The sequence below is a fragment of the Netta rufina genome (assembly GCF_964035555.1).
Source record: "Netta rufina genome assembly, chromosome: 19".
Lineage (NCBI taxonomy): Eukaryota > Metazoa > Chordata > Aves > Anseriformes > Anatidae > Netta > Netta rufina.
In genome coordinates, this window is record NC_140143.1 from 9,332,603 (window position 1) to 9,349,082 (window position 16,480).

At 49.3% G+C, this 16,480-nt stretch overlaps 2 protein-coding genes across 2 annotated transcripts; one reads left to right on the forward strand and one right to left on the reverse strand.

Moving 5' to 3' along the window:
- Nucleotides 1-2,491: 2,491 nt before the first annotated feature.
- On the reverse strand, nucleotides 2,492-10,804 carry KCTD2 (potassium channel tetramerization domain containing 2). The gene is made up of 6 exons (XM_084298574.1): nucleotides 10,493-10,804; nucleotides 9,424-9,532; nucleotides 8,793-8,884; nucleotides 8,012-8,107; nucleotides 6,706-6,831; nucleotides 2,492-5,894 (listed from the first exon to the last, which is right to left on the reverse strand). Exons 1-6 carry the CDS (start codon nucleotides 10,760-10,762, stop codon nucleotides 5,865-5,867), a joined length of 723 nt encoding a protein of 240 aa, XP_084154700.1. The 5' UTR covers nucleotides 10,763-10,804; the 3' UTR covers nucleotides 2,492-5,864.
- Nucleotides 10,805-10,848: 44 nt separating this feature from the next.
- ATP5PD (ATP synthase peripheral stalk subunit d) lies at nucleotides 10,849-13,472 on the forward strand. Its single transcript, XM_084298729.1, has 6 exons — nucleotides 10,849-10,906; nucleotides 11,144-11,272; nucleotides 11,773-11,869; nucleotides 12,672-12,743; nucleotides 13,075-13,137; nucleotides 13,272-13,472. The coding sequence occupies exons 2-6, from the start codon at nucleotides 11,151-11,153 to the stop codon at nucleotides 13,401-13,403; spliced, it is 486 nt and encodes a 161-aa protein (XP_084154855.1). The 5' UTR covers nucleotides 10,849-10,906; nucleotides 11,144-11,150; the 3' UTR covers nucleotides 13,404-13,472.
- The last annotated feature ends 3,008 nt before the right edge of the window (nucleotides 13,473-16,480 follow it).

Consider the following 16,480-nt stretch of genomic DNA (forward strand, 5'->3'; position numbering starts at 1 on the left):
ACAGGCTTTCTGTCTGCAAATAGATCTGGCCCGATGACTTCAGGGTGAAGGTGTGTGGGTGAGCAGCAGGCTGATCTTTGTCGAGGGCCTGAGGCAGAGCGTGGGCGCTGTGCAGGATGTGCTCATGGCTGTGGCCAGGCCTCTGTGCTGCTGGGTTTCACCCTCCCAGACACGTGCGGAGAGGAGAAATGCGGCTGTGGTTTTCCACTCCTTTTTTTGCTGGAGCTCCAGGCCAAGAAGCTGGATGCCGACAGATGCCTCGGCTGCTAAAAACCCTTCCATATCTTCAGTGTCAGATTGGGTTTCCTCTTTGTCCACAGACGTGAGCAGGCAGGGCAGAAAAACAAATGAATTGTGCTCTGGGCAAAACTGGCAGAGGCGAGCGGAGCTGCCAGCCGGGTGACTAACGGAGCTTCGTGTGCTGCAGCGAGGTGAGCCTGGCCCCGGGGAGCCAGCAGGCCCCAGATGCAGTGTGGTAGCCAGAGGGTTTCTGTTTTTTTGTTTTTGTTCTTTTTTTTCATAGGAGGAGGGGTGTGGGAGTGCCCAGTTTGTGCCCTTTAAATGCAGAAAATGCTGCTCAAGGGGGGTTTGGAAGTCCCTCTGCCACAGGTCTGTTGCAGAGTGGCTCCCTCTGCCCCTTCTGCTGCTTGGAGCCGCCTGGGGTTGGGGGCAGGAAGAGCTGAGCCCCTGGGAGCAGCAGGGGCTGCTCGTTAGGAGGTGGTGTGTGAGGCCCAGTTTATTGGGGTGGGGTAATGCTGTGCTGCTGCCTGTCCAGCACGACCTCCTGCTGCTTGGTAATGCTGGGTATTGCCTCAGTTCTCTGCAGCAAGAAGGGGGGAAAAAAGATATTTTTTTAGGAGGAGCTCTGTGTGTTGTACAGCTTTGGCTGGGAAAGCGAGCGATGGCACAGAGGCCTGGCTGCTGCTGGTGGCGGTTTCCACAGAAACTGCCGAGTGACGCCGGTGTCTCCGGCACAGTGCTGAAGCGTTGCTCTAGGTGTCGTGAGGGACCAGCTGGCGGACCCGGGGCTGGTTCAGGTTCCTGTTCAAAGCCTTTCTGACCTACATGGCCTTAAAGGACAGCCAGGGGCTGCTGTACCTGAGTGTGGCTCTGCCTGGGGCAAGGTCGAGGCCTGCAGTCGGGTTTGGCATGGAGATACGGGGATTTATTAAGGAGATGTGAGGGCAGTCCTAAATCAACTCATGTGAAGCGGTGAGGTGGCTCAGCTGTGCTTTCTGCTTTCTCCTGCATGCCGTTAAGCTCTCTTTTGTGGTGTCATGGGGGAGAGAATGTCTCATCTCACATAGCTCCAGTATTAAACCCCAGGTTGGGGATGTGCCAGCCCTTCCCTGCTCCTTGCTTTGGGGCTTCTGCCACAGTGGGAAGAACTGGAAGCAGGGAGCGTGCCCGGGGCAGCCTTCAGAGCAGCTGCAGCAGGCAACAGCTATTTGTGGTCCAAAGTAACTTCATCTTCACCCATTCTTCACTTACATCTTTGCTCCTCCTCCTTTCCCACCCCTGTATTGAGGAGGAATGGGCACCATTATCTACAATTCAGCATCACCAAAGCTTGAAGGTTTTGTCTCCTGACCTCCCTGCTGCTCGCCCATCCCCTGGCACTTCTGTTTCACACGTTTTTGAGTTGCAGTGCTCTGTAAACAGGAAATCTGAATCCCAGCTAATCCCCTGTCTTGCTAAAGACACACACGGGAAGGCTGCGTTCAGGGTGGAGGTAGATCAAATGTTTAAAATACCCTCCAGGGTTTCAGAGCAAATTCTACATGCCCGGGGCACTTTCTCTCCCAGCAAACAGTTGCAGGCTCAGAACACAAGGGGAAGCTCTTAAGAAACTGTATTTTTTTTTTTTTCCCCCCTCTTTTTTCCCTCTCATGTTTGTTCTGCTTTTGTCTTGGTGATGGCAAGAATGCTCTATCTTTGGCCTTGAGTGGGAAGGCAGAGAGTTGTTTGCAAGCTTCTGCAGATGTTCAGTGAAGGCCTTTTGTGAGACAGGAAGGGGCAAAGCTGCCAAACCATCAGACCTTTCTGCCATGCATGCTGGAGCCGTCAAGTACAGGTTTAGCAAATGAAAAGACATAATAATCCTTGTCCTTTCTTAGTGGCTCATGTTTAATGCTTGTATTAACAACCTGCTTGTTTGTGGGTGTCAGTGGAAGTGGTAAAATGTACGTAGTTCAGATTCTTTTGTGTAAGAGAAAATCAGAGAAGTGCTTTGATTTTTGCCTTTGTTCTCTGAAAGTAACCAAGAAGGATTCTTAAATCTAATTGGATTTTCCTCTTGGCAAATCAGTGTTATAAATGAATTGGAGCCAGATGCAGATTCCTAGTTTGTTTCTTCCCCTATAACGTAGTGTTGCTGTGGAAAGTTGCAAATGGATGCAAAGAAAGCAGCAGGCTGCAGACTGTTTCTTCAAACTTTTCAAACCCATTTCAGAATCTTTATTTGAAAAAAAAAAAATCACAGCATCTCAAGTGTTATTCAAACACATTTAATAAACAAAGAGAAACAGTAGCAAAGGGCACTGACACGTGACAAACTGTACAAAACCTCCGGGTTTGCAGGCAAACCTGAGGGGAGGAGCCCACGGCCCAGCTGCAGGACTGGGGAGCTGCTCAGTCCCGTCACCCTGCAGCGAACCATGCCCCCTTGGCCTCAGCCCACTCAGTCACCCCTGAGAAAATCTATTTTTAAAAATGTGCAGAAACAAAGACACTTCAAGAGGTTATTTCCAGTCTTGCCATAATGGAACAATTTAGGCCACTGGGAAAGTGTAAAAAAAAAAAATAAAAAAAAAAATCAAAAGGTCATGCTCTCTGTTCCTAGGATTAATGCTCTCAAGTGAACCTTCCCAAGAGATGCAAGCACTCTTGGATATCCAGTAGCTCTACCCTTGCTCACTCACCCTACTCACAACATGCTATTTCTTTTTAAGAGTGAATGGGACAAATTTATTCTTAATTCAGTGATGGTTTTTATATAGTTGTGACTGAGTGAAAGGCAACAGAAGGAGAAGCCCTGTCTTGAGCACAGAAGGGATGCAACTTGTGCATAATGCTGAGACCAGCCCCTGGTCTCAGGGCAAAGGTGACTTAGCACAGTCAGCGAAGAAATCCTCCACTGGGAATGGACCTTCTGGGATGGATTTCATGCCTGGTCCTAAATATCGCACAAGAAGTTGAGTGTCCAGTAACAACCAGATCATTTTCCTACTGTTAACTCTTTTTTGTTGCACTGAAAGACTACGCAATTGAAGCCAAGGGGACTTCGATCTTCCCCTGGAGAACCAAGATGCAACGCTGATAGTCTGTCCTGTGTATCGGTTAAACAACCGTTCCACTCAACTGGTAGTGGTAGTTCTTAGGCTCTCTCTGGCTCGGTGGGGAGAGTGATGGTATCGCTCTTGCATCAGGCAGTCTTCTGGTGGGCTTCAACACGTATAGTGCTTTTGGAGATACAAAAGAAGCAACGAGGTATTTTATCTACTCGAGCTGTACTGGACAGAACGTCTCTCTTCACACGATCGCTAGCATTGCTGTGAGCTCCACGGTTTGAACAGGAAGGTGCTCAGCTGGCACTGATGTGACAAATGCGGCTCAAGCAGTTCCTGTTGCCTTTAGTTTGCTATTTCTTGACCAGTTCCTGGAGACTCCCTCCTCCAAGGAAGGGAGAGAAGACAGATGAATGTGAGAGTCAGAGGGCTTTTTAGGCTGTTAACTTGCATACATGCACTTCTGGATTTCTCAGCTGTGAGCACAGATGGACAATGACTGAGGCTACGAGATACTGACAGAGGAGAGATATCTATACACATCACAGTGTTATTTAGGCCCAGCCAAGGCGTGTGGTCTAATCACACCAATACCATCTCAATACATTATAAACAGGGAAGATGGAGAGAAGAAGAGCTGGCTGCTCAGCATGATGGCAAGCCAGCGGCGTTTCAACAGCCTGTAACTGACACGATGTGAATTCAAAGACATTTGGCATGGCCTCTTGTTACCAGGATTAAACTAGCACAGATTATTGACCAGTCACTCTTGAGAAGGAGGCAGAACCTCCAGAGGAGGAGGTATATTGGCAAAGAAGGATGGGAAAGGCCAGGTCAGTGTACATACAGAAGGACTGAAAAGAGGCCAAGTGCAGCAGTGTTGCTCAGTGCCTTTGCTGCTGAACTGGCTGTCAGACCTTTAGTAATGTTCTGCTACCCTTGAAGGTAGCCCTGCCAGCAGTAAGTGATCAGGTGGGAAACACCTGTTTCTATCTTAACACTTCAAGGAGACCACAGGTAGCTGAATTCCTCCAGGAAGAAGCCCGGCTCCTCAGTCCAGGTGAGGAATTTTCTGATACTTTACTGAGAATCACCTGCTCTGAGCAATGTCTGTGAATTCCAGCATCTCTGAAGCTTTGCGTTTACTGTCAGTTTGGGACTTGACTCAAAAGACCCAAATACCAGGACACTTAGGCTACAAAGAACAAAGCCAGGATGAAAGGAGAAAAACATGCAGCAGTGAATTCCTAAGAAATTCCATTTACCAGACAAAGAGGGACATGCCCTTGGTTAGGGATGGCACAGGTTAACAGAGGAGAAGCAGTGACTGCAGTTTGGCTAAGATTAGATTCCAGAGGCACAAACAAACATTTTGCACATCCATCCAAGGCATTCCAAAAAAAAAAGTCACAGAAGTCGATACGCCACTTTGGACAAGAAACATTACAACAGTTTGGCAACTTTTCACCACCACCCCTCCCCAGCTCTGTGATGCCCCTCTGTAATTTGAGGTGGTCTCTTGAAGGTGGGTACATGAGGGGGCCGCAGATAAATCATTGGGTGTAAATAGGGGATCTCTTCCGCAAAGAATCTCGTGGGTGAAAACAGACCTACCTGCTTGCTACAGTACAAAAGAAATTCTGCCCTAAGTACTCTGGTGAGAAGGAAGGCAGCGGAGCTCATGCTGCTGGAGACAAACAAGGCAAAGCTGAACTTGGCAGCAACAAGTCCCTAACCTTGTGACTTTGCACCAGGCTAAGATATGGTCATGGCAAGGTAGCAAAGGGGAAAAGATGTTGCCACTCTTCTTCAACAGAGAAGCGTACAGGACAGAACTATTATTCTACCACCACTCTGGGTGAACACGGGTCTCTTTATGCATGAGAAGCAATGGGCTTTGGAAAATGTCAGGAGCCCATACGTAATAGCATTAACAGCATGACCCACGTTGGATGTACACACAACTCCCCTCCCCTTAGTATCTAAACTCAGCTCTTAGGAATGGAACAAGGAACAAATACAAAGCAAGAATGAAAAAAGTGTTTTTCTTTTTACAAGTGGTTGCTTTGTTCCTCCTTTTAAAACCCTGTTCTGATCTGTGTGTGGGGGGGTGGCTGATCAGGAGGGGGAGCGTTGCAAGGTCCTTGCACTTCTCTGGTGGTGGTAGACCTGGGTGCAAGACATGGCACAGCTCAAACAGATCCTCCCACCCGTGGCAGCCTGTGCAAGGTGGGACTGACTCTGAGGGCCTGGGGACCTGAGCAACCTTTGCAAAGGCTCCATCTGGGAATCCAGCCCAGCCATTGTTGGAAAAATTCAATACAGCGCTGGCCAAGAAAATAAAATGGATACTTATAGAAAGGACTATCCAACTGGAAGAGTCTCTTCTTTTCTTGGTTTCCAGAGAAGGAGGGAAGCCTTTGGTTCTGACCAGAAGTACTCGCCATTGGCAGGACAGGCTCGGCTTTGTGTTAGCTTGGTTACTGTACAGGGGCAAGGTTGCACTGCGGAGAGATGCTCTGCCCAGCTAGATTGCCCTTTTGACATCTGGGATTTTTAGAGGAGTAGACACTTGAATTACATCCGGGATCCTCGCTCTTGAAGAATCTGAAAAATAAGTAAATAAATAAATAATTTAGACAATTTCAGATGCGTAAGTTCTTGTTTCGAATCTTTTTTTTTTTTTTTTTTTTTTTTCAAAGTTTTACAAAGGCAAGATGGACTAACAAGAGAAGGAATGAGAGCACCTTGCTGGCTTTTATGCTACTGTAATGAATGGCAAGCTGGTTAAAACTGAGACCCTTCTCTAGAAACCGTGCTTAGCTGCCTTCCAGGAGTTAAGAATATAAACTTCAGTTTCTGGGGAAAAATGGACTGAGGTAGGAAAAAGTGTCTGTCTCTTCCCTACAGTATGCTTCAACCACAAAACGTGACCAATCTCAACAGTCATTGCTATGATGTCCTCCTTTTTCAAGTCTTTCCTCTATTTTTTCTTTCTTACAGAATTACAAAGTGGCTGAGGTTGGAGGGGAGCTCTGAAGATCATCCAGTCCAACCCCTCTGCCGAGCAGGATCACCTAGAGCCTGTTGTGCAGGATGGTAGCCAGGTGGGTTTTGAGTGTCTCCAGAGAAGGAGACTCCACAACCTCTCTGGGTGACCTGTTCCAGTGCTCTGTCACGTTAAACAAGTGCCCCTGTGTTCTACCAGAACTTCCCTTACACATTCAGCTGGAACTTCCTTAATTTGAAATGTACAATAAGCCAGGAAATCTTTTAGTAAGGTAAGCTCATTCACATGGGGGGAAATAGGCAAGCTGGTACACAGAACTGCTACCACAGATCATGGATCTGCTGGTGTCAGAAGGGATCTTCTTAGCACGGGAGGATCCAAGTCAATAGGCCTGAGCAGATGCCTTACCTTTGCCTTCTCACTGGGCTCTTTGACAATGCCGTTGGTGGAATTGTTGAGTTCCCTGGACACAACACAGAGGAATTCTGCCTGGTCTTCGTTTCCGTAGTTATAGGAAGATCCAATGCTGATTAGCTGTGCAACAGGAGACAGCCAAGGTAAGGACCATCAACAAGTCTTGACTCTTTGCTTTATTCCTGCAATTGCTTTGTGAGCTACAGCTGGCCAGGGAGACCTGTTCTGACCTGAAGTGTCAACAAGCCAAACCCCTTCCAGCACCCTCCTGTGTCACAGGCTTTCCGGTGCCTTTGAAAGGCAGACTGAGAAAAGCTCCAGAGCCCTCTAGTGGCACCTGGAGCCTCATGAAGAAATCTGTAATGGTGAACACATTTCCCCATCACTGAGGGCAGAAAGAATAAAAATAAATGCATCAGGCTTTGCAATATATAATGCCTCATTCAGATAAGGGCAGGGCAGTGCAGACTCTTGGTCCAGGCTTCCTGATGCAGACTGTGTGTCTGTGTTGAACTTGTCTCAAATCTGGCCTTCTGACTTTAATGTATAAACACTGGAAAGGCAATTCCTTACCACAGGCAAATGTTAGATTAACTAAGGGACGCGTAGCAAACTGGCACCACTCTTTGCATAGGAGCCATCGGGATGGAATTTGGTATCTGCATAAATAGGATTGTTATATTACTGTTATGAGAGGTCTGGACTCGATCCAAGAAATCCCATCTGTCTCATATTTATCCTTATTACATTAAAAGGACATCCTAGAGTGCAGCGCTAATCTGTCTTTTACAACTCTGTTCTGCTTTCCAGATAGTAAACCTAAAAAATCTGAAGAGAGCAATGTGGTTCTTATCAGCTGTGTATATCCAGGAAACTTTAATGTGTGGTGTGCACCCTAGCTTCCATGTTGTCATGGATTTTAAGAGAGCTTCATGTTTATGGGGCATATGCAGTCAGCAGCTTTCCCAGACAGATGACTACTGATACAGTTTTGCTGTAGCAAGACTTGGGGGCTGTCATTACTGACCTGACATACAGTTAATAGATTTTGTTTGTGTTAAAGACGAAAGATAGCCACACGAAACTTTTTTTTTTTTTTTTTGTTCCTCTGCTGCCTTGACCTTTCAGCTGTTGGATACTTCACACCACTCACTGCTATTTACTCAACAAACGCATGGTATTTTGGTAGATTTCCCAAACTACTGAATCATGGGTGGGTAGAAGAATGTATTTCCTTTTAAGTTAGCACATTTCATTTATCCTACAAAACCAGACGGCTGCTCAGCCTGCTTATGGGTACCTGTTCAAATTTCCACCCATCAGACATCGTGGACACCATCTGCGTGAGCTCCTCCTCTTGGCACTGCAGGACTCTGTACACGTGCTTCACAGGTCCCTAAAGCATGGAGAAAAAAACAAGTAGGAGTTGAATAATTGTTGCACTGGTATCAAGCGAGGAAACTAATTAGCCTAAATTAATGGAGTGTCCTGCTCTGTGTTATTTGAGGAAGGCTGAGCCACGTAGACTGAGGTTTTATTTTTGTGACTATCCAACCAATTCTAAAACGGGCACGTACAGTTGGTACCCTTCTCTTAAAAAAGCCTTTCAGGTGCCTAAATGCAACTGAAAGCAACACTTTTGTTTTCAAATTCATTTACTGCTTTTTGAGAATGTTTCCCTTCTGAAATTGAATCTCCTGAGTATGTTAGTATCAGTAACAGGAAAAATGGCCACAAAAGGACAGCCGTACAGGGCAGAAAACAGTTTGGAGAAGAACTGAACTATTCTTTACCTCCTGAAGCTGTGTGTTTTGGTTCATAATTCCCCATCTTTGCTCCCAGTCCCTCTTATTTAACCGTTCATTGCCTTTCCCTGCAGCGTTAACAAGAAGACCGGCCTGTTCTTGTGAAGCCGTAATGGATACGTGTTCCTAGCTGTGCCTTGGATCTCACTAAAAACAAGGGTTCCTGCTGTTAAAGACAACTAAGCTAAAAACTGCTACTGGAAGTGCCTGCAGCCACACGTCCTACTACGCTACAGAAACCGACTGACTTCAGAAGGTAAATTTCATGTGCATTACTTGAGAGGTTCTGTTCTCGTTATCCCGTATCCGCTCCTTCACCAGTCGCACGAGAGATGCGATATTGTAGAACTCGGCTTCTTCCAGGACCCCTAAGAAGGGAACAAAAAGCAGAGACAAATTCTGTTCCTTTATGCAGGGCGGAGTGAAGATGATTCAGCTACAAGGATGCAACACCTGCTGCTGCCTCCAAACCTCACCCACGTGTAAGAAAATCTCCAGGTGCTGAATATGACTGCCGCTGATCTCACATTTCCAGGCTAGAAGGGAGCTGTCACCTCCTTTGGGGACTTACAGGGTACTTAAAGATCATCCCCCTTTCCTTGGGCTTATCAGAAACCTCATGGCACAATCTCTGCGGTGTTCCCTCTCTAAGGGGAAGTCACCAAAGCTGCCTGCTCGTGCAGAGCTGCTGCTAGTGCTGTCTGCGGGGGGAGAAGAGCCTTTCTATCAGATCATTTGCTCTGCTGCCAGAAGCCTTTGTGTTAAGCAGAGCAGTGATGGGCTGTACCATAAACCAGAGGCCTCTGCTTCCAGGAGGATGCAGGATCTAATGATTTAATCCCTTTTAACGAGCATCCTTCTGGGAAACTGAAGGCTAGCAGTACCGCTGGGAAGTTTTTTCTCTTACCTTCTTCTGCGAGCTCCTTGTTTATGATAAGCTTCCCGTGGCGGAGGTAGTTCAGTATTGGGCCAAAATAGGTGGGGTCTCTATCGATGAGATATGCGCCTGTCTCATCCTGTAGAGTGTGCACAGGAAGGAAGCAGGCAGAGTTAAATAGTACTAGAAACAATTTCATTTGAAAACGACAAATAGAACAGTTTTTCTATGAGAATACCCGACTCCTTTGCCTGTAAAGGTTGAATTAGTGACCCCAAGCTTTATCCAACATTTTTTTCAGTACCTGAACCCAGCTACAACTGTTGCAGCTTGATGGTGCTGGCAGATGCCTCACGTGAAGTACTTCTATGAACAGAGTTCATATAACCAAAGGGAAAAGCAGCGCTTAGCAGTTTTTCTTCACTGCAATAATAAAAACACAAACCTGGTGTTCATGCTCTGTCTAATCTTGTTTTCCAGACTAGTTTATCTAGAAAAAATTGCATTTCCAGTTCTGGTAAACAACATATGATAAGCTTTAAAGGAAGCATTTGTTTTTCTTTCTACTACTAAAAATGCAAATTACAGCATACCAGCCCTGTCTCTGAGCGGTGTCTGGCAGGCTGGCATACAACAACTAATGTCATCAGCTCACCAACAGCTCATGACTGAAAGCATCTCCCGAACCAGCCTGGAAGGGCTGACAGAGGCTGTGCAGGAGGCTGCCACATCATCTCCCTACAGCAATGTCTGACCGGCCACGCAGGCTGCTTTAAAGCGACAACAAAACGTGAGGTCTTGGGGATGTGGTGCTTGGGGGTGATGTGGGTGGCAGGGGGAGGGCTGGACCAGATCTTGGAGGGCTTCTCTGACTTTAATGACCCTGTGCTCACCTCCTTTGTTTGCTGAGGGTGTTGATGGCTGTGGCCACGAGAAGGTTTTGTTCCAAGGAGGTTTCACCTTCCTGTGGTGGATCCCACAACCCCCAGCCACCTGCACAGCCCTCACCGTGCCCCGCAGCTACGAACACCAACCCCCTGCCAACCCTTCGCGGTAACCGGCGGGGGCTCCAACACCGGCCCCGCCGCCGCCCCCTCACCTTGTCGGAGCCCAGCTCGGGCCCGTCCTGGCAGCAGAGGCGGCAGAGGAAGGATTTGGGCTCCCTACACAGCGTCTGCCGGGTGCTGACGAAGTACGTGCCGCCCACGTTCAGCCGCACCCACTTGGAGGCGGCCGGGGCCGCTCCCGAAGCCCCCGGAGCGGCCGAACGGGGGCTGGGCGGTCCCGGGACCCCCCCGGCAACCGGCGCGGGGCCGGGGCTGGGGGTGCGGCCCCGGGGGGGCCCCTCGGCCGCCGCCAGCTCCGCCATGCCCGGCCCCGCTCAGCGCCGCCCCGCCGCCATCGCCGCCCGCCGCTTCCGGGGCACCGCGGGCGGAACCGGAACCGGAACCGGAGGGGAGGGGGCGGGACTTCCGGCGCGTTGCTCGGCAGGGGACGGCGGGCGCGGCTCAAGGTGAGAGGGGCCGGGGGGGGCTGAGGGCAGCGGGCGCCGCCGGGGGGGCCCCCAGCGCCCCCTCAGCACCCCCTCAGCGCCCCCCCCAGCTCCCCCCCAGCGCCCCCTGGTCCTGGGCCCTGTCCTGTGTCCCCCCCCGGGCCCTCCCGAGCTCCCTCCCCAGTCCCAGGTCTCCCCCTCCCGGTTCTGGGCCTTGTCCCGGCCCCCCCCAGCCGCTACCCTCCCCCTGTCCCTCAGGCGCAGCATGGCGGGCCGCAGAGCTGCTCTCAAGGCCATCGACTGGGCCGCCTTCGCCGAGCGGGTGCCGGCCAACCAGCGGGCCATGTTCAACGCCCTGAAGACCCGCAGCGACGCGCTGTCAGCACGGTGAGTGCCGGCCCCGCGCCCCCTTCGGCGGCCACTCGAAGCCTCGCTGGGTTGTGCAGCCGCTGCGGGCCCGGCTTGAGCTGGTGGCTGTAGTTATGGTGTTACAAAATGCTCCAGGGGATGTTAAAATGGGTTGTTTTCAAGACGGAAAATGGATGGGTTTTGTCAGGTGCTTTGGCGTCCCCTGCGTGGTGTGTGGGGGCTGTTGCAGGTGGTGTCGCTGCCTGACACTGAGTTAGCGCGGTGAAAACCGCCCAGCTCTCCTGCACGGGCTGCATCCAGGTGTTGCCGGCAGCAGGGCCGCAGGCTGCATTTGCTTTGGCCATACAGAGAAATCTGTTTTAAGGGTGGGGGAATCTGCAGGGCTGGCTCTTTGTTATTAAGGAGAGACCCGGAGATATTTGCAATTAAGCTCAGCAGGCTCTGTTAACTCTCTGAAAAGTAATTGTGGCAGAGAGCAAATGACAGCGTGAGGTGACTGCTGTCCCCTGTCCCCTTAGGCTGGCCAGCCTGCCGGAGAAGCCCCCCACCATCGACTGGGCTCACTACAAGGCTGCCATTGCGAAGGCTGGCATGGTGGACGAGTTCCAGAAGAAGGTCAGTACCTCTGTCAGCCTGCGCGTTGCTTTTCTTCAGAGGCCTACATGGGGAATGTCTTGGAGTGGGAAACACCAGAATTGAGGTGTTTCCAGTTCTGGTAGGTTCCCTTGCTTCGTGCTCTGCAGTTGGTGTTGCTCACCTTGAGGAGGTCACTTCAGTGCTGACTGTTAGGGTGAAAGCTGTGGCACTGTACGGTGAGAAAGCTGGTGGAGGAAAACTCGATAACATCCTTTTGCCTGTAGGAGTGGGCTCAGGTGATGCCTCTCCTGGAGCAAACGATCATTGACAAGCGCAGGTCTGGCTAGGGGAAGTGCAGGGCTGGCTGGTGCCTGCAGGGGTTGCCGTACCCCCAGGAACAGGAGAGGCTCCTGCTGAAGGTCACACGCTGCCGCTGGCCGTAGGGAAACTGGCTGCTGTGAGACAGCAAGGGCCCACAGACCTCAGCTGGATCTGGAAACTTTGTCTTGGGGAAAATCTGCCTGTGACGGGATGAGTCTGAGGTGTTAGACTTCCTCGCTTCCTCATGATGCTGTGATGAATGTATGTAGCATTGTGTGCCCTGGTGATGCTGTGCACTTCAGAAAAGGTTGCTTGAAGCATCCCGGTGAGCAGTGCTGCCTGGGAAGTACACGTTCAAGCTGCAGGGATCAGTTTTAGAAAGCTTGTTAACTTACACAGTTGTGAGTGTGTCTTAGGGAGAAAGAAGAGAACGGCCCCCTGCTGCTGGGGAGAGTGACCTTGGTGTGAAGGATTATTTCAAGCAAACAAACCATTTAAAGATTTCTCCTTCAATTTACAGTTCAGTGCACTGAAGGTTCCTGAACCAGTGGACACGCAAACTGCTAAGATTGATGCCCAGGAGCAGGAAGCTGTAAGTATTGATGCTGTGCCCAGATGCTGGGCTTGTCTCTGACCTCTGCTGGGAAGGGGCAAGAAGGAAGGTGTGTTCCGCATGGTCGTCTGCCTAGGCAGGGCAGCCTGAGATGGAGCACGGCTCTGGTCTTTGCAGGCTTCTGGCTCAGCAAGATCATCTCTGCGCTGGGGAGGGTTTGGCTGTTTGGGGTTTGATCAAGATTTTGTTGGTTTACCTAGTGTCAGGATACTAAATTTTACTGCAAACTCAGTGTGTGGGCTTGCAGGCTCGCTTCAGGTTGTCGTCCTTGAGCATAACCATGTTCCCCACGTCCTTTGCTTTCCTGCAGGCAAAGAACACCGCCGAGTATGTGCAGGCTTCCAAAGCTCGGATTGCCCAGTACGAACAGCACGTAAGTCTGGGCGTTGTTTGCTGAATATTCTCTTGAATCCTGCCTGGCTTACACCTTGTTCTGTCCTCTGTGTGCTTTGCTCTTTCCTGCTGAGAAGTGACTTGTAACACTTTTGTCTCTGCTCCTTCTTCAAGCTTCAGAAGCTCAAAAGCATGATTCCCTTTGAACAAATGACAAATGAAGACATGGCTGAAGCCTTCCCTGAAACCAAACTGGATATGGAGAAGAACCCGTTCTGGCCTCACAGACCGATTGCTGATCTGTAAGCTGGTCTGGAAGCGGTTTGCCTAACGACTGTCAGATTCTGTGATCTAAATAAAGTATTCCCCCTCCTGTCTGTGGCTCAAATCTTAGATATGAGGTTGCAAGGTGTTGGGAAATGCGGAACTGTAGCTGGGTGTGCAAACGGGCTGGTGTTCCTGGATTCTCTCATTTACCTGCGGACTTGATTTCTGTAGCAAGCACCAAGATCCCAGAACCTGACGATACAACCTGCTGCAGCATCTGTAACACAAGCAAGCCGTCCGTTCCCCGTTGTAACCACGCGGTGCTGGGAATGTAGATCAGTATCGAGCTTCTGCTTGTTTGTAGCCTGTGCGGATGAGTTCTTGCTCAGGAGATGGATTTACACTCCAGCACCACGAAAGGATTTGTATTCAGCAGTGATCTGTGGTGCAGTGGGAGGTATCCCTCAGTTTTGTGGGCAGTGGTCTGGGGCTTGCTAGTTGAGATGGTGGAGTCAACTGCAGTAGGATTTGAAGGTTTGTAAATGAGAATAGGTTCAGAAGTTTGATATTGAAAAACTTTACCCCATTAATTCTGGTTATCCTACTGTTCTCTGTCTCGGATTTCTGAATGATGCAGACCTCAGTAATCACAAAAACAATACAACAGAGGCTTTGTACTTGCATTGATTTATTTAATTACCGAAGGTGGAACTCTTAACCACCTTTCCTCAGAACGGAAACATCTCCATGACAAAAAAGGACATTAATTCCCTTTTCCTATTGTAAGGGGCGTGTGGTTGTAAGAATTACTGTCCGATGGAAGGAAGGTTCTGTCCCCTGATTCCACTATGGTTTTGTACAGGTACTTTGCTAGCCCACACAGCACTGCAAGAACGTGTGTAGTTTTACTGAACTAGAGTACACAGCAGGAACCATGCCCGTCTTATGCCCTGGTTTGTTTTTTTTTTTATTTTAAATTTAGGCAACTGAAACATCTGCAGTTCTATGAATCAAGCAGGAGAAAAAAACAAGACAGTGGAGGGATTAGAAACAATAAAATTGAGAACGACTGAATGAGCATAACACAGAGCTGGCCCCTAGCTGCTCCATTTTATAGAAATAACAGCAAAAAAAAAGAATGACAAGAATAAGTGACTGTAGAGAAGCACCTTCTCCAGGACTGGCAGAACGGGGTCCTGCTCCTGTGGTTTCCAGTGGGGCTTGGCTTGCTGCCCTTTTTCCTGGCTCTTCTTGGCGAGGTGCTTTGTGGCCTGGTTGTTGGCCTCTGTCGTTGCCAGCTTGGTGTGCACGCCTGCAAAGAACAGATGTCGGAGCAGGGCGGTTGTGAATGACTCCCGAGACCCACCTGGGCCACTGGTTGCCCAGAGGAAACCCACCCTCACTCCAACCTGAAGTTCAGCTAACCTGGACTACTTGGCTCCGAATTTATTTTATTTTAGTTTATTTACCTTGCTGGATGCTTCCGAGAGCCTTGTCTAAGCGTAGGGATTTGTGCTGCTGGTGCAGCAGGAAGAAGGTGTCTAACACAGCCATGATCATTAACAGGAAGGTGCCTAAGAAGAAAATCACTGCAGAACAAGAGGAAAACAAAGAAAACATTTGTTAATTGGCACCATTTTCTTGAATCTGTAATCCTGCCTGTGTTCACTTGGGTTGTGAGGAAGGGGGAAATTGCTGTTTCCAGCAAAATAATAAAATTCAGCTGTTACTGGAATCATTTATGGGTCCATAAATGCCCAGTAGCCTTTCTTTTTGTGTAAAAATCCGTTAGTCTTTATTCGGTAGAGGTGGATACCTATTATGGGTGGTTCGTTGGAGGAAGTAGGAAGCATGTTGTTGAGAATCACGGCCAACATGGAGCTGCCCAGGATGATGGAAATCTGGAAGCTGATTTTCTCCTCGAGGGAGCTGGGTCCAAACAGCACAGCCATATCGAGCAGGTACAGGGCGCAGGTGGGCAGGATCAGGTTCAGAACATACAGAGTCGGTCGTCTCTCCATGGAAATCTGTCGAGGAAGGTGAAAGAAATGTAGGTAAGAGATAATGTGCTGTGTTGAGCGACTGCTCATTCCCTAATGTGAAAAGCCATCTGGTTTCATTTTTTATTTATTTATTTTTTTTATACTGGTACAACATAATATGAATGTACTGCAGTACCTTGTAGGTGATCACTGGATATTCTTCGTCATCCAACCTTTCTCTGTATTCACCGATGCTCAGGTTGGTGAACTTCCATTCTCCATCAGTTAGGAAGTAACTCTGGCTGTTTTTCATCATCTCAGCTGGTGTCCGTTTGATTTTCATGACCAGGTCTGTTACTGCTTGGGCAAGGGGGAGGGGGGAGAAGGGGAGAAGATGCAGAATTTAGTTTTCTATAAAAAAATTAGTTATTTCCTCTCCTTTTCTCTCCCAACCAAGGGTGCATGCAGATGGGGAAAGGCAATGGTTCTTGCACTGCTGTGGTTTCTTAGTCCATGAAGGAGAAATTTAAAAGGACTGCAGTGCAGAGACTTGGCTGCACCTCTGCGAATGTGGACCAGAGAGGAAACCTTATGGGTCCTTTGCAGATGGCACCTTGGGGGGTTTTATGGCACTTCTGCTTATTTTTCAACCTTTCCTCTTGGGATGGACTCTGATTGCAGTTTGGAGCCCTGAAATAGCACTCCCCTAGCAGTGTGTGGTGCTGCTAAGGGAACCCAGGGCCAGCCAGGGCCCACCTCGTCTATCCCTTCTGCAGATTTAGCCCCATTGTGGTAAAACTTAGCTTGCCACTGTACCTGGGTAGAGAAATGAAGCGATGCTTATGTTGCACGTCTGGGTGTCGAAGGGGAACTTGAGGATCATCAGGCTGCACGTTAAGGTAACCTGGAAGGGCTGGCTTGTGTTGAAGGTGCCGTTGTGCGTGACAACCATGTACTCCAAGTCCGACTTCTGTTCGTTCACCCTGGAGGAAACAAAGATGGGGAGTGACGGAGCTCCAGGATGCTGCGGTGCTCCTAAATCCCACAAAAGCCTGGGCTGTAGGCATCCTTTTGGGGTGGCTCCGTGCAGTCACACAGCCATGGGATGTAGCAGCGTGCAGGAGAGCAGCAAGG